At 54.8% G+C, this 17,563-nt stretch overlaps 1 protein-coding gene across 3 annotated transcripts in view; it reads left to right on the top strand.

The window, feature by feature from the left end:
* The window catches only part of TSPAN15 (tetraspanin 15), a 49,650-nt gene extending 35,582 nt beyond the window's left edge, over positions 1-14,068 (top strand). For 2 of the 3 annotated variants that reach the window (XM_036113804.2, XM_036113805.2), the window contains 5 exons: positions 3,147-3,242; positions 5,875-5,991; positions 11,122-11,169; positions 12,589-12,705; positions 13,246-14,068. In XM_036113804.2, the coding sequence (XP_035969697.1) occupies positions 3,147-3,242; positions 5,875-5,991; positions 11,122-11,169; positions 12,589-12,705; positions 13,246-13,395 (528 nt within the window). In that variant the 3' untranslated portion in view covers positions 13,396-14,068. Of the gene's footprint in view, positions 1-3,146; positions 3,243-5,874; positions 6,099-11,121; positions 11,170-12,588; positions 12,706-13,245 lie in introns of all 3 variants that reach the window. The other variant, XM_036113807.2, reaches the window with a different exon arrangement.
* Positions 14,069-17,563: the final 3,495 nt, after the last annotated feature.

Raw genomic sequence — 17,563 nt, 5'->3', positions numbered from 1 at the left:
ATCATGACGCCGGCACTAGCTGGTTCTGGACATGCCCTTGAAGCCAGGGGTAGGGAGAAAGGAGATGACACCGTGGCCTGCTTGACGGAGCACGTGGACACACATATATCCTGCCCACCCGGAGCAAAGTAGAGGAGATTCTGCACTGAGACCTGGCCAGACTCTCCCAGCTGCTGTGCCGCACTGTGGACAACGTGTGCGAGTGAGAACTGGAGCCCCAAGTCCCTGCGAAGCTGAAGCAGGACCTCCTCTCCCTCTCCCCCACCCCCACCCCGGATCAAACCTGTGACTTCCGGCCCGGTTGGTGGAAGCATCTGGCAAATGTTCCAAAGAACCTTGTAGCCCTCTCTCCTCCTCTCTTCTTGCTCCCTGGGTTCTCTTCAGGCTTTGGTTGTTCGACTGAGCCTGTCTCAGTACTGGAGGCAAGAGGACGCGTCCCCACAGTCTGGGGCACTGAGGGAGGCCCAGAGATGCGGGCTCGGCCCACGTGCAAGGGAAGGAAGGACGTTCTAGGCTGAGCAGCCCCTCCACATTGTGAGAAGCGGGCTGGTATTGGTGTCAGCGGGGCCTCTGCAGCCTTGGGTCTCAGGGAGAGAGCCACGGAAGCGCCATCCCTGGAGGCCAGGAGAGAGGCTCTCCACCGCCCTTCCACTCCTCCCTCCTCCCCCTGCTCCTCAGCCTCCAGGCCTGGGGGAGGGGCTGCCACATGCCCCACCCCCTTGATGCCTCATTCACTTAAAAACACCAAGTCCCTCTGCTGGAAGCTGTGCGGCAGAGGCTTTGGAGAGCTTTAAAATTAGATTTAAAAGGAAGAACTAGAAAGGACGGTTCTTTGCAGCTTGCCTCTGGTGGTTTAAACAATGGGCTCTGAAAATCCTGTGGCCTTTGATGTTTGCTTATGCTTTGCTTAGTTTAGCCAGGCCATGTGGCCCCTGTGAGGCCATGCCAGCCTGGCGAGGAAAGGTGGTTTTCTCACCCTAGTTGGAGCTGGCCCTGCTGCTGTGAGCTGGTTTCGAGCAGGGCGGGGATGGCACTGGGGGTTTGGTCTCCGAGGGGCAGAGGATCCCTGCTGTGCCCCACAAGGCACATCCTCTGAGTGGCTCCCCCAGTCCTGTAGAACGTAAGCTGAACATAGCTGAGCACTTCGCAGTTAAATTCATGAGCTGGGCAGCCTGCTTGTCTCACTGGAGTTTCTCATCCATCCCCAGCCCCATCACGGCACCAGGACCCCCTAAGTATCCTCATATCTCTGGTATATACACGCGCGCGTGCACACACACACACACACACACACACGCAGGAGAGCACAAGAGCAAGCCTGATCCAAAGAGGTCCCTGAGGGAGCTGGGGCAGCTGCTGTCCATGGAGCCTGGGGCCATCTGTTCCTCCTGCCCATTCGGAGGGGCCTCCAGCGGGGCCCCCCTTCCCTGTAGGGACCCAGCTCAGCTTACCAGATGGGAGGCCTGATTTTCGCAGAGGCCTTTTTGGAGTCAGCATGTTTGGAAAGTACCCAGAGACTGAGTTGGTTTGGGGAGAAAGGTCAGAGCCGCTTACTGAAGAGGGAGGGAGAGCCTTTCCCCACCGGGCCACTGGGCATCCCCTCTGCTGACCTTTCCCGGGACCTCTTGCTCTCATCCCCTGGCCCCCCATCTCCAACCCTGGGGGAGTCCTGGCATCTCTCTGCCAGCAACCAGTGGTCAGATCGCCTCTCCAGGCTGCAGGGTGTTTGTGAGGGGTCCGAGGCTAGGGGCTGGCTCTTGCTTGGGAGGCTGCTTCCACCTCAGGAGGCCTTTTGGACAAGACTTGAGGCCTCGGTTTCCCTTGGGATTAGCCATTTTTCACCGATGATGTGATGGGTATGAAGCAGTCCTGTAGGGCATATGTCTCCAGGAAAAGGAGAGAAAGATCTATAATAATACCATGGCCTACCATGTGCCTGGCCCCTTGCTAAGCACATTTGTAGCTTTAGTTTATCTAAACTCAAATCTCTCCAAGGCAGAGGTTATGTTCCCATTTGGCAGGTAAGGAAGTGGAGGCTTGGCAGCTAAATGAGGTGTCTAGGCCCAGGTGGCTGCTGGAACTGTTCTTGACCACGAGGCTTGGTGGCCCGTCTCAGCCTTGTCTCTGACCCTCAGAGCTGGTAGTTATCTCAAAGATAGGCCTGCAGGTTTGGTTCACAAGTGGGAAACTGAGGCTCAGAGAGGGGAGGTAGCTATGATGGGGCCTGCAGTGGCAGGACCAGGCCTGGAACCCAGGTCCCTGTTTTCCCAGTGGCGCCCGCAGGCGCCTCCCCCGGGGATCGTCTGGCTCCAGAGCCAAGAATGCCCCCTTTGTGCCAGCTCAATCTCTGGTGATCTGCGGGCCTCCCTGCGCTGAAAGCCCTGATTGTCGCTAAGAGCATGGGGTTGGGCAGCCCACACTCCCGCCCCCACCCCTTCCCGCTGTGGGGCCTTTTGTGCTCCTGGATTTCAGCACAACAGCCGGGCTGTTGATCCAGAAGGCCCAGCGTGACCGGGAGAGGGCGATGTGCCAGCGTTACTCCCGGTGGGGATCGTCCCCGCCCGAGCCAGGAGGTGGGCCCTGTTGTTCAGCCCAGAGCCCTGCAGCGATGAAGAGTGGCCCACTGGGGAAGTCAGGAGAGCTGATTTCCAGTCCTGGCCAGGCCCCTAACCAGCCTGCTCTGTGCCCCAGGAGAGCCAGGCCCCCTCTCTGGGCCTCAGTTTCCTTACCCATAGCACGAGAGCTTGGATAGCAGAGAAGAGTGGAGAGGAGGCCTGGAGGACAAAGACTCAGCTCAGGCCTGTCTTTGGGCAGTGGAAAGGGCACCAGGCCGGGACCTGGGCCAGCCAAGTCCCAGCCTGGCGTGGCTGCTTCCCCAGACAGGGTCCCATCTCCCGGGGCCTGGGCTCTCTGATCTGTATAGGAAAGGGGGTGAATCACTCCTGCTCAGACATGGCAAAGGGACACAGGCATCAGATGGGCACCGGGATGCAAAGAGGTGTGGGCAGGGAGGTGGTGCAGGCGGGGTGGGGGCTACTTGGGCTTGTGGGCTTTCTGTTCCAGTCCCGAGTTCTGGGAGCTCTTGGATTGGACTTTGAGGGGGTGGTGGGTTGTCTGTTTCTTTTGTAATGTCTCCATCTAAATAGACCATCGACTTTCTGAATGACAACATTCGAAGAGGAATCAAGAACTACTATGACGATCTGGACTTCAAAAACATCATGGACTTTGTTCAGAAGGAGGTGAGCCAGGCGCTCTGGGTCAGAGATGTGCCTGCCATGCCCTTTGCCCCTGGCTCAGGACCTTGCTCAAGAGGGCAAGGGTGGGGGCGAGAGAGCAGTGGCTTATCCATTCCCAAAGCTGGTGCTGGCCAAGTTGTGAGACAGTGGCGGGGCCGTGGATGGCACCAAGGGTGGGGGCCTGACCTTCTCAACCAGTCCTCTGCCCACATGCCTGGCCCAGAATGTCCTTACTCTCCCTCTCTTGAGTTACATAGATATCCCCCCATCAAAAAAAAAAAAAAAAAAAAGAATCAGGTCAGCTATAGCGGCGAGCCTCCTTGCTGGGTCCCAGGGTACCCTTCTCCAATGGGCAAACGTCCTCCTTCCTCGAGGTGGGAGACAGACCTCCTAGCTGCCCAGTTCAGAGACCTTTCTGCTGAGTCCCTTCAGGGGCGGGGAGCTCACTCCTGGCAAATCAGGGACAGCCCTGAGGTAGAGAGCATTCTTCCCTGATTGCACTTCCCCCTGCACTGGGGAACAGAACACGACTTCTCCTTTTCCTCTGTAACACTTCTTTGTTGTTGTTTTTTTTTTAAGATTTTATTTATTTATTTGACAGAGAGAGACACAGCGAGAGAGGGAACACAAGCAGGGGGAGAGGGAGAGGGAGAGGGAGAAGCAGGCTTTCCGCAGAGCAGGGAGCCCGGTGTGAGGCTCGATCCCAGGACCGCGGGATCATGACCCGAGCTGAAGGCAGACGCTTAACGAGTGAGCCACCCAGGCGCCCCTGTAACCCTTCTTTGAATGCAATGATAATCTTTTGGGGATACTGCCCCTTCCCCCCAAGGTCCACCCACATCTGCTGGTGTTATAATAACAGCAGTGGCAGCCGGCACTGCCCTTGGTGGCTTCTGCACATCAGTCTCACTTAGTTCTGAGCCTCAGGTTCTCATCGGCAGCAGGGGAGTGTGGGTGGCCCCTTGCTCTTGACTGTGGCGAGTACTGCCGCCATGTTCTCCTCGGCGAGACTCAGCCCTGGCAGCTTCCTGGGACACGGTCTAGGGGGCTTCAGCGGGCCTGGTTCCCGGGGCTGGCCCTCAGCGAGAACCAGATCTCCCCGCACCCACGGCCACCCACGGTGGCCACTCCCTTGGCTCAGGCCTTCGCTGTAGTCACAACAGGTGCAGCCTCCGGGAGTCCCCTCTGCCAGGGGTGTGTCGGCCAGCTCCGGCCGTCGGGTGAAGTGTGATGTTTTTATTGGAACCAGCGTTCCCCTGGCTTGGGGATTTCATTTCTCCCAGGCTGAGTGCTTCATGCACGGCCTGACTTTGTAATCCTCAGCTCAGCTGTGCAAAGCCAGCATTGCTCTTCCTGCTTGGCACATGAGGATCTGAGGCCCAGAGAGGCTGGTCAACTTGCCCAAAGTCACACAGCTAGGAATGGTAGTATGAGGATTTGAACTCTAGTCTCTTGGACTCTTGAACTCAAAGCAAATGCCCTTTGAGCGGCACCCTGGGGAGGCATTGCCAGGTCCTGAGAGCTCACAGCCGGAAAGCCTCTGTGGGGACTCCGGAAGGGTGTCTGCTTTGTGTTTTTGCGGGGACCTCTGACCCTGTCAGTCCCCTAGTTAACCTAGTAACCCCGGGCACTCACCATCACTCCGAGTATGATCCCAGCCCCCTACTTACTCTGGCTAACCAGGCTTTGCGTGGTGTGGCCTAGGCCGGCCTCTGCACCTCGTCCCTCCCCTCTTGCTCGCCCTGCTCCGGACACACGGGCCTCCGTACCTGCGACCCACCTACACCTCACTCATCCTGCGCGGGGCCTACGCACTGTTGACTGGCTTTTTCCTGCTGTTCATGTTTCAGATTAAATGTCATCTCTTCAGAGGGGCCTCTCCTGACCTCCCAACGTCCAGCTGCCCCCTCCAACCCCCTTCTCTTTTCCCACGCCCCTGGCACACAACGCCACCCCACTGACCTTTCCACGTAGTGGTGACTCCCTGTCTCCCCAGCGGAGCCTGTCCCTGTCCCCCACGGCTGTGTGGCTTTGGCTCGCCCTTGTCACTCGGGTGTGAGCCACCACGCCTGGCACATGTCAGCCCCTCAGGGGAATCACTACTTCCCTGGGCGCCGGCACCAGTGTAGGGGGAGATGCGGGGAGCAGCTAAGCTAAGGGGAAAATGAGGCCGCCTTGCCACCCCTTCGGTCCTGAGCCCGTGGCAGGACGTGAGGTGTGTGTGCCCCTGTGCTAAGGGCTGACAGGCAGAGCTGGGTGACTGTGGCTTAGGGGCCACTGGGCTGTGGGGGCGGCCCATAGAATCCTAGTCTCTGGGACCTTTAAGGGTCGAGCAGCTGCCCTGGGACGTGAAGATGGGGACGTCAAGGAAGGACTTTCCCTCCAGTATCTAGTCCCCCACACCTCCCCCACCGGTAACCCTCCAAGAGGCTGCCCAGCCTTGGCTTGCACACCTCTCCAGTGATGGGGTGCTCCCTACCTCCCAGGCAACTGGCTGATAACCACAGCCTCCAGTGCCCCCCTCCCAGGTGACCCGATCAGAAACCACCAGGTCTCCCGGCGGGGCCCCTTCCTGGCGGGCGCCTGGGGCCTCGACGGTGACGGCAGCCCCCTTCCCTGCTTGTTTTCCTCTCAGTTCAAGTGCTGTGGCGGGGAAGACTACCGGGATTGGAGCAAAAACCAGTACCACGACTGCAGCGCCCCCGGGCCGCTGGCCTGTGGGGTGCCCTATACCTGCTGCATCAGAAACACGGTACCCACCCCGGCCCGGCACCCGCCTCTCGTCTTTCAGGAAAGGGGGCGGGCAGGAGGTGGTGGTCATTGCCAAGGCGTCCCGGGTCTCCAGGGCCACTGGAAGGGGTACGTCTGGGGGTGGGGGCGGGGAAGCTCGTCTCTGCTAGTAGTGGTCCTTACCAGCTATCGAACACTTGCCCCGTGCGGGCCTGTTCGAGGCTCTCTAGTTGCGCTAACTCATTTAGCTCTTTCCACAGCACCGTGGGGTCGGTCCTGTTATTTTACCCACTGCACAGATGAAGAAGTTGGGGCACCAAAGCATTAGGTGCCTGCCTTGCCCAGGGTTGGCGGGGCTGGAATGAAATGCAGGCCGCCATCATGGGAACTGTGCCCTGGACTCCTACAGGGAGGCGCGGAGAGGGGTCCAGGCCAGGGGGGCCTCGTGGGGCGGCCGGCTCTGCAGCCTTCGCTGGGGGGCACCTGGGAACGGGTGTGGTGATGTAAATGCCAGCCACGGCCTCCCCCCGGCAGGACCCCCACTCAGTGCTGTCACCTCCATGGCCACTTGGGAGGCTGTCCTCTGGAGTCACCACTTACAAATGGGGGGCTTCGTCAGTCCTCTGTGTTTGACTAATGTGTCCAAAAAATGCCTGGTTTCTGGACTGGAATGAGGTGGCGCGCTTTGCAATTACTCATACCCTGAATAGTCATGGAAAATTTCTTTTCGAACATCTCTACCATTCTGCGCCCACTCCTGGATTCTGTAAACCAAGCAGTTGTCGATGGGGGGGGGCCTACCCCGTAAGTCAGGGAGCCGGTGCCAAGTGCACCAGCCTTAAAAAAGCCTGGGCCAGGAGGGAAGGTTTGTTTGGAAATTTTAGCTGCCATTTTAGGGTAGCTTTCTGGGAAGGGGGAGTGCTGGGGAAGAGCCCGGCGTTTTCAGAGAAGCCCGTGGGGGGTGATCCTGAACTTCATCACCCAAGGGGCACCTGAGTGTCCTAGGCAAGCTGTCCAGGTCAAGCCCTACACGTATTCATTCACGCAACAGATATTTGTTGAGGACCTACTATGTGCTAGATGTGATTTGGGGTTCTGGGGGGTACAGAAAACACACAGAGAACTCTCTGCCTGCGTGGAACTGACATTCTAGTCAGGAAGACTGACAAGATAGAAAGTGACAGATGGTATGCTCGAAGGCAGTAAATGCTCAGGAGGAAAAGCAGGGGTGTGGAGGATTGCAACTTCAGATACTGAGAAGGGAGGTTCTCAGTAAAACCCTGAAGGAAGTGAAGGGGTAGGCCATGTATATCTGGGGGATGGGCATTCCTGGCAAAGAGAACAGCAAGTGCAAAGGCCCTGAGGTAGGAATTGCCCTGGTGTGTTTGAGAAACAGCACAGAGACCAATGTGGCTGGAGCAGAGTGAGCGTGGGAGAGAATAGTAGCAGATTAAGTCAGGGAGGTCCCGGGTACCCTGAAGGCCATGGTCAGGACTTTGGTATTCCCAGGAGTGACGAGGAGTCAAATGAAGGGCTTTGGTAGCTGACTGGCAGATCTGACTTAGGCTTTTCCAGGGTCACTCTAACTGCTGTGGTGGGGGGGGGCAGAGGTGGACTTAGGGAGTCTGGTTAGGAGCTAGCGCAGCGGCCCGTGTCAGGTCAGGCTGTCAGGGAAGCAGGCTGTGAGATTCTGGTTAGCGAGCAAGATCTGCAGGAGGAGTGAGCCAGCTGGGTATCCAGGACAGCCTGTGGTGTAGTTCTAGACTGGGTCCAACAGCCTGAGAACCAGGAGAATAATGGTGCCATTCCTGTCCGAAGGCTGGCAGCCTCAAAAGCCAGGAAGGGCCAGTGCTTCAGCTCAGGTCCGCAGTTAGGCGGGCAGGAAGAATTCCCTGTTCCTTGGGGGAGAGGCAGCCCTATTGTTCTAGTCAGGCCTTCAACTGATTGGATGAGGCCCACCCACAGTAGGGAGAGCAATCTGCCTTACTCAGTCTACTGATTTAAATGTTAATCTCATTGAAAGATACCCTCCCAGAAACACCCAGAATAATGTTTGATTCAGTATCTGGGCACCCCAAGGCCCAGCTAAGTTGACGCATAAAATAATAACCACATGTGACAATCACCGCAAGGGACTGACAGCTAGGGCTCCTCCTGATTGTGCTCCCACGGTTGCAGGGCTTCTGGAAAGCTCCTCCCGGCGTCCACCACACCAGCTGGGAGAAGACAGAGGCTTAGTGGAGGTGGAAAAGCTTGGTCCGATTCTGGCTTTGTTTTCCATATAAGCCAACAGGATTTGCTGACAGATCAGATGTGGGAGATGAGGGAAAGAGAAATCAAGGAGGACTCCCAGGTTTTGGCCCGAGTCATAAGAAAAGACGGGGCTGCCATTGCCTGAGAGGGGAGGACAGCAGAGAGGCAAGTCTGCGGAGCCTGTGTGATTTTGCAGCAGGGAGGTCAAAGAGGCACTTGGATACAGGGGGCTGGAGTCTGGGGGAGAAGTCCAGGCCGGGAGTATAAACACGGATGCCCCCTGCAGAGAAGTGCACCGTGAAGACGGCATCTGCATGGGACCACCGAGGTGGGTTATCTCTGGTCCCCCACTACAAAACCACCGTGGGTTCTCCTTGTGTCTCCCACCATGATTTTGTCTAAATAGAAAAGAGGGTGTTTCCTGCCTTCATAGAATCTGTGTATGAACTTGTGTATGAATCTATTTATTGTCACTATTTCATTTAGCCACAGATCTGAATGAACACACAGAAAATACATAGAAGAAAAAAAGGAAATTTTTAAAAATCAGAAACTAGAGCCTTGTGCTTGGTGCTTTAGAGCCTCCTGGCAGCCAGAGGAAAAGGGGAGACGTGGTCTGTTACATTGTGACCGTTCGACAGAAGAAGGCCAACCAGTTCCTCAGGGAAAGTCACTTTCCCCCCTAGCTCTCAGCTTTAAAGGGAATGTCTTCTACCGGCCTCCTACAGAGGATTTGAAGCAACAGAGTTCATACAGGCTTGTGAAATTTGGTTACACTGATGTCCCCAAGATTTGTCAGTGGGGAGGGCAGTTTGCCGCTCCATTAAATGGCCTCTGAGAGCTGTGCCTGTTGAGCTCGTGTCCAATTTGTATAGCTCTCCACTCTCTCATTTTTGGCTACCCTTTGGGGGCCTGTCCCTCCAGGCCTCTCTCTTCACCTTCCCACTCGCTTCTCAGACCTCAGATAACCCAGCTCATCAGTCCTGGGCCAGAGTGAGAGGAAGCACCCGTGAAGAACCCTTGTGAACTTTGCTGTGTCGTCTTTGGGCTGCTCAGGAGTCCCCTTCCTGACCTTGACCCTGTGCCAGATGGAAGAGACCGCAGAGCAGCTCTTGGGGCCTGTGAACCTTCAGCAGAGCCTCTGGAGAATATCGGTTCTGTGGGCAAACCCAGACAGGATTTACCTTTGGAAAGACCACAGAGGCCTCTTGTCCCCCTCCTTGGAGGGGGCTCTCCTGGCAGGGGAGGCGAGTCCGGAGGAGGGGTCTGGGCCCGAGGGCAGGGCCCTGCCTCCAGGGCTGGAAACACAGTGCCAAGTGGCTGCTCTTGTCACCTTCTCTACCATATCATTTACTTACTGTGTTCATTGCGTGTCTCCCTTTCTAGAATATAAGTTCCACGAAGGCAAAGACTTTCCTTGGTTCTTCTACTTCCCCAACATCTAGAGCAGTGATTGGTACATAACGGGTGCCCAGTTAATATTTGTTCAGTGAATGAATGAAAGAACAGACATGTAGGGTAGAAAACACCGTTCCCCTCATTCTATCGTGCACCTGCTTCCCGGGCCTGACACTCTCCATGAGGGTCGTGTGCACAGCCTAGAAGAGCCACAAAAGCTGAGCGACGTTAAGTGGATGCTAGATGGATTTGGGTCTAAGGACACCTGGGGTACAGTCTAGACTGAGGGAGGTTATTTTGCCCGCAAATCAGGTCCTGATATCTGAGAGGAGTCCTGAGGTGCAACCCAGTCTTGTGGAAGGAGAGCAGACAGCCTTCCTTGCCTTCCTGGGGCTGGGATCCTGTCCAAAGTCACTCCAGCCAGCGCCCCTGGGTTCTTCCATGTGTCCAGCCCCGAGATAAGCCCCTGATGGGTATATCTCACTTTATGTTCAAAACAGCCCCATGACGTGGGGTCACTGAGCACCACTGCTTTATGGAAGAGACCGAGGAACCTATGCATTCATTCATTCATGCATGCTTGCATTCAACAAATACTTTTCCAGGGCCCCCATGTTCCATCCCGTGACAGCACATCTAAGACTGGCCACAGAGCTCCTGGCGAGCAGAGCAGGATCCGGACCAGCCACGTGCTGCCAGAGGCCGTGCTGGCCACTCTGTGGCACCTGCGTGGCTGCCGGCACCCAGGGCCCCCTGACCCCACACCGCGGCTTCCAGTCACATGGATGGGACCGGGGCCTCTCGCTTCCTCTCACTTTGCAGGAGGAGGAGGAGACCGCCCGGGGGCGAGGGTGCAAGCCCCTGCCTGCCCTCTGACTTAGGTCTGCTGGGAAGGGATGGGATGGCGCCCGAGGCTGACCACGGCTCTCCCTGCGCCTGGGGGGATCAGCAGCCCGGAGCTCCTTAGAGCAACTCCCTTCCCGGGCCGGCACTTGCGTCGCCCTTCGGCCGGGGGGATGGCAGTCTGCAGGGGCAGGGACGTGTGGTCGGAGGCCCCGGCCCGGTCCTCAGGTAAAGCGCAGCTGGCCGGGGCCTGGCTGTGGTCTGGGGTTTTCCGTGGTCAGAGCGAGCGGAGACCGACCTCCGAGACCGTCCACCCTGTCAGCAGAGCCGTGGCCCTGGGGCGGCTGCGGCAGGGGAGCCCGGGAAGGCATGCTTTTCTCGGGGCTCCTGGGCTGCTGCTGGTGGAGGGCTCCTCCCACCCAAACCTCACAGAACCAGCCTTCCCGTCGGTCCTCCTGGGCACTTCTTGGGTGGGGCGGGGGAGGGAGGGAGGTTAAGATGCAGACCCCAGCCAGACTGCCCGGGTGGGAGTCTCAGCTCCATCCATATGGACGGTGCTACTCTGTGCCTCAATGCTTCGGTCAGGGAAAAGGGGAGGATAACAGTCCTTCACAGTAAGCGCGATGGACGTGACAGCTAACACACGTTTCTGTTTCAGACGGAAGTGGTCAACACCATGTGCGGCTACAGAACCATTGACAAGGAGGTAATGCCTTTGCAATCTTTTTCTTTGAGAAAGGTTGCTCTTCCTGTCCCATCCCCAGAGTGATGGGAAGGGTTGCTGGCGGGGGTGGGTGGGTGGGGTGGGCTCCTGGCTCGGAACAGGAGTCGGGGACTGCCAGGGTTTTCCACTTGTGCCCAGACACGGAAGGACTCAGGGAGCCAAGAACCCCCCAGGCCGGGAGAGCCTGCCTGCTTGTGTTTGCTGAGCACCTACTGTGGGCTTGTCCGTGGGAGGCCACTGAGCCCTTGCTCTTACCCCCCACCCCCGCATGCCCGTGTGCCCAGCCATGCCCAGCACCAGCCTGCCTTGCAACTCCGCTGGGCTAAGAGTGACACTGGGGTGGTGCTGAGAAGGGAGCCAAAAATCATGACAACTTGAGATGCCTGTGAGTGGTGGTTCTCAAAGTGAGGTCCCGGGACCAGTAGGGACAGCAGCCCCGGGAACTTGTTAGAAACGCACATTTAGAAACGCAGGTGCTTCTGACACACATTTCAGTTGGAGAGCGATGGACTAGCAGAGGTTCTCAAGCCATCAGACCCAATAGCCAGGTTTTATAATAATCATCTGGTAATGGCCTAGCTAGTACCTCGAAATGAAATTCACAGATAACATAATCTACCTACACGCCTAATTTCAGAACAAGGGACGGATCTGAGATAATAGGAGAACTAGAACAATTTACAATCAGATAGCATATTTCACATGCAAATGCTCAGGCATTAGATACAACAGCAGACACAACAAAGCAGTCAGGTGTTTGCCCCCCGGGGCAGCTGACACGTGGGGGCGGAGCTGTGCTGGCGACGTGAATCCCGTGGGCATTATTTTTGCCGTGGACGTGGTCTTTAAAAATGGTGGACAATTCTTGATAAAATTCCAAACAAAACACAATATAATCATTCTGGAATTTACATCTTTAATTTAGTAGTATTTCTGCAAAATTACAGACAGTATATATCTGTGTGCGTGTGTGGGCGCTGTGTATCTGCACATAGCAAAACCACACAGAAAACACTTTGGTTTTTATGAGTCCCGGGAGTTGGCCTTTTGGCTCAGGTGATTCTGGCTGGGTTTTCAGCCATCTAGATGCCCCGGGGGACTTCTGAGAGGCAGGTAGACAGGGTAGTTGTTTGTGGAGTAGGATTGCCCTTAGCTCTGCAGCCCCTCAGTCCCCAGACCCCACTGCCGTGACAACCAGAAGTGCCCCCACAATGTCCTCAGTGCTCTCTAGGGAACACTACTGCCCGCAGAGACCCAGTGGTCTAGAGCCACCTGCTCCAATTATATGTGAGAAACTGAAGCTCAGAGAGGATGAGGGACTTACCTGGACCTCGAGTGAGCAGCAGAGTTGGGGCTGGGGCTCTGCCAGGCAAGGGGTCAGCCAGGTTCCTCCCCGTGCAGCGCCTCAGCGTGCAGGATATCATCTATGTGCGGGGCTGCACCAACGCCGTGCTCATCTGGTTCATGGACAACTACACCATCATGGCGGGCCTCCTGCTGGGCATCCTGCTCCCCCAGGTGGGCTGTCCCCCACCCCCAGCCCCGGCCCCGTCTCCCAGGGAAGGGAGCTGGAAGTGGAATGGTGGGCAAGGTGTCGGTTCAGAGAGTGTGGCTTGGTGATTACAGAGGGCAGAAAAGGTACAAAAGGGGTGGGGTGAAGAAGGCTGTCGCACCATCAATCTGGGCTCACCCTTGGAGGGCTGGAGGGCCAGAAGGAGAGGGCAAATGGCAAGAACCTTGCTTATAAAGTTCTTCCAAGTGCTTCACAGGCACAGCCATCTGCAATCCTGTGAGGTAGATACTATTATCATGCCCATTTTACAGAGGAGGAAACTGAGGCTTGGCAAGGTTAAGTGACTTGCCCGAGGTCCCCTCGATAGTGAGCAGCATAGCTGGGCTGGAGACAGGAGTCCCAGAATGGACGGGCCTCTGCTGGTGGGGCACAGAGAGGGTCTCTGGGATTTCCTGAGGGGTAGAGAAGGGCCCGGGCTGGGGGCGGCCAGAGAGAGCCACCCAGATCCCCAGCAGGCTCTCACCCACCCTGCCCTTGCTCCTCAGTTCCTGGGGGTGCTGCTGACATTCCTGTACATCACCCGGGTGGAGGACATCATCATGGAGCACTCTGTCACTGATGGACTCTTGGGGCCCGGCGCCAAGCCCAGCGTGGAGGCGGCAGGCACAGGATGCTGCATGTGCTACCCCAATTAGCGCCCCCGTCTGGACCGTGCCGGGAGCGCACCACTCAGGCCACAGCACGGGGGCTGGACAGGACTGTGGATCCTCTCCCCACACTTGGCACTGACCAAAACCCTGGCTGTGTTTGCTCCGGTGGCCTGTTCAGGCCTCCCTCGGCCACCGTCCCTCTGGGGAGCGGAGCCCCTCCCCAGCTCTGGGGTCCTGTGCCTGCCCACCCTCCTGAGCGTGGGGAACAAGGGCGCCCCTTCTCCAGGCCCGGGCCGCCGCGGAAGGGGGTGCTCAGCGCTCAGCTCAGGGCCCGTTTCATTTCTGGCAATGCCATGGCCTGTGGTGTTTATGCCCCTTTGAGGACAATTTTGTAGTAATTCGTAAGCGAGGCAGGAGGAGACCGTGTGTGCCGTGTGGGGGCGGGGGTGTGGCCCCCAGGGCCCCGGAGTCCCTCAGCCACGCCCCAGAGGCCAGATTGGGCTCATTTCACAGCCTCAAGGGACCTTGAGCCTTCCCCAAGGCTGCTGCTTTGCTGACCCCATTTTCTACGTGATTTTGTAACATTCATTTTGTACACAGTTAACAGGAGTTTCTGACTAATCAAAGCTGGGTGTTTCCCCACACACCCCACTCTTGCCTTTCCAAGCCAGTTTATTAATCAAACAATAAAGATGTGATTTTTTTTTTTTTAATTTTGTATGGGTGTGTGTGTTTCATTTGTGCTCTTTGGGTCAGGAGGGGGTGGGGAAGTCCGCTGCTTGGGCCGGGAAGCCCCTGATTGGTGCAAGGATTGAAGGGGGCACCCTGGGGCCAAGAGCTGGGATGGCTTGGGACCCTGCGGCCCAGGAGGATGGGCAGCTGGCTGGAGGCTGCCCGCTCCGGGTTTGGAATGGCCTTTCCCATTCTTTGGTGTTGCTTTTGACAGAAATGGCTTTTCCCAGTTGTGCTTGTGGGCTGGGCCTGGAGTCTCCCCTGCCTGTCCTTGCTGCTAGGGATTCACCTGTGGGAAATCTCTGGAGGAGGCAGAGATGGCCACACCTATTTTACACACTGGGAAACTGAGGCAAAGCCACCAATGGCAAGAGGCTCCTTCTCCGGAAAGTGGGGCAGATGGGAACTAGGAAAGTCAGGGGGCTGGGAAGGAGCTGTGCCCACAAACTCACCTGCAGCTTTGGAACCTGAGAGGCTCTATCCTCCAACACTAACAGCGGGTGTTCCTGGTTCTGGGGCGGGGAGGAAGAATGCTCAACGCCCAGCAAAGGTTGGTGCCCATCGCCCCCTGCTGGAGAGGGCAGGACCTGCATGGGTCAGCCCACCCAAGCCTTCCTGCCCCAAGACTTGGGTTCCAGATTTCTGATGAGGTTCTGAGTAGTCAGAGCAATAGAAATAAACAGCACGAGCGCCCAAACCTGAAGAACCTAGTCTGAGGGTGTTAGGGAGCTGCCCATCACATCTAGAAGCTAAGTGGTCGGATGCTTGGTCGGCTGTGTGTAGGGGCTTGAGTTGTCTGATGGGCGTGGGAAAGGGCAGGAGAGGGGTTTGTCAAAGCACAGACTAATGTAACAACAGCAAACACATCCGAGAGCGACCTCTGTGTCGGGAGCTCGTGTAAACATCTCACAGCTACCAGCTCCTTTAAGTCGCACAACCGTGTGGGGTATCACTCTTGTTATGTCCGTTTTGTTGATGGAGAGACTGAGGCATGTTAAGGGACTTGCCCAAAGCACCTGGCTGGCAGGTGACAAAGCCACGATGGGAACCCAGGTGGAATCTCCCCGGTCCCTCTGTCGCCTGGTGTGGACACAGGCAGGCTACTGGGCGTGCAAAGCCCCGATGGCGGCTACTGCAGATGTCCCCGTGCATGGAGTGGCCACTGCGGCTGCTGCTGGGAACTCGGCCTGGACCCCGTTTCGACCTGTGCACGCAAGGCCAGGTGGCACTCTGCGTCTGGCCGGTGGCCTCCTGGCTGGCTGGCTCTAGCTAATTCTCTGGGGATTCTCTCTGGGTGCAGAGTGGGGGGCAGCTGCTTTTGGGGCAGCAAGATGGCAGAAGCACGGAACAGCTTTGGGACGGCACTGAGTGTGTTTATCCGAAGTCATATGATCTGTAACCTGAATGCCTCTGGTCACCTTGTCCTCCCTCTTTCCGCCACCCTGTGCAGACACCCCTCTACCCGACACTGCTGCTGACGTGGGGCAGGGGTCATGGGTGGGTGGTCACAGATGGCTGAGCTCCAGCCGACATTTTGCTCTTTTTCTTCCAAACCTCAGCCACTCACCTCTCTAGAAAGCAAAACGGGACACACGGAGAGGACTCTTTCAGTCCCACGGTTGGGATGCTTCTCCTATTGCACTCTCTTGGTGCTCAGAGCCAACAACATCCTCCTGACCGCTCATCTCACAAGAATGGAAGACTGACCTTCAAGACGAATCCTTTTCCCTCACCACAGCGCATACAGAAAATGGACCACAGTAGTCGTGGAACTGAAGATGTGTAGGCTTTAATTTTGGACTTTTTTGTTGTTATATAATTATAAGAAAAACAAAACAATCAAATGCCTTCAGGAAGGCTGGCTTTGAATAAAAATTCCAACTACGATATCCCCCAAACTTATTTTTTTAAGTTTATTGAGGTGTACTCAACATAAAATAAACTGCACATGTTTAAAGTGACAAACATATCATCAAAGAAACCATCATCACAATCAAGATAATGAACATTAAAAAATTTCCTCTTGCCCCTTGGGAATCCCTCTTTACAGCCCTCCCCACCACGCCTCTGAGGCAATCATGGGTCTGCTTTCCGTATCTATACATTCTTTTGTATATGTTAACATTTTATATCAGTGGATTTATACAGTGTGTACTTTTCTTTGTATTGGCCTTCTTTCACTCAACATGATTATTCTGAGGTTTGCTCATTTTGTCACATAGATCAGTGGTACATTCCTTTTTATCGCTCAGCAATATTCCATTGAATGGACGTGCCATAGTTTATTTATCCATCTACCTATTGATGGGCATTTGTGTTGCTTTCAGGTTTTTGTTGCTGTTATTACAAATAAAGCTGCTATGAACATTCGGGTACATGTCTTCATATAGACATACACTTTCATTTCTCCTGGGTAAATATCTGGGAGTGGAATAGCCGGATCATATGGTAAGTGTATTGTTTAGCTTTATAAGAAACTGCTGAAGTATTTTCCCAAGTGGTTGCATGATTTTATACCTCCACCAGCTGTGTGGAGTCCCAGTTCCTCCATGTCCTGGCCAATATTTGTTGTGAGTGTGTGGTGATACCTCATGGTAGTTTTAGTTCACATTTCCTCAATAATTAATAATGCTGAATATCTTTTCATGGGCATATTCACCATCCACTAACTTCTTTGAAGTATCTGTTCAAATCTTTCTTTAAAAATTGTATTGTTTGTTTTCTTATTGAGGTCTGAGAATTCTTTCTATATTCTAGATACAAGTTCTTTAGCAGGTAGATGATTTGCAAGTATTTTCTCCCCATCTATGGCTTATCTTTGCATTCTCTGAACAGTGTTTTTCAAAAAACAGAAGTTTTCAACTTGATGAAATCCGATTTATCAATTTTTTTTTCTTCTGTGCATTGTGTTTTTGGTGTCACAGCTAAGAAATCTTTGCCAAACCCAGGGTCACAAAGGTTTCTCTTATATTTTCTTTTAAAGGTTTTATAATGGCCCATTTAAGGCCATTTAGGTCAATGGCCCATTTTGAGTTAATTTTTTTATATGGTGTGAGGTATGGATCAAAATTCATTTATTTGGTAGAAGAATATCCAGTTGCTCCAGCACCATGTGTTGAGAGACGGTCCTTTCTCCCCCAACTTGCCTTTGCACCTTTGCTGAAAGTCAGTTGTCCACATATGTGTGAGTTTGTTCTGGATTCTCTATTCTGTTTCATTCATTGCTGAATAGAAAGTGTGAGAATAGATGTCCTTGTCTCCATCTTACAGAGAAAATGTTCAGTCTTTCAACATTAAATATAATGTTAGATGTGAGTTTTTCATGGATGTCCTTTATCAGGTTGAGGAAGCTCTGTTGTATTTCTAGTTTACTGAGAATTTCTTTTTATCAAGAATGAATGTTGGAGTTTGTTAAATGCTTTTTCTGCTCTTTTAAAATTTCTTAACATGGTGAATTACATCAATTGATTTTCACATGTTA

This window comes from Halichoerus grypus, chromosome 7 (assembly GCF_964656455.1).
Source record: "Halichoerus grypus chromosome 7, mHalGry1.hap1.1, whole genome shotgun sequence".
NCBI lineage: Eukaryota > Metazoa > Chordata > Mammalia > Carnivora > Phocidae > Halichoerus > Halichoerus grypus.
This window is presented reverse-complemented; position numbering and strand designations above follow the sequence as displayed.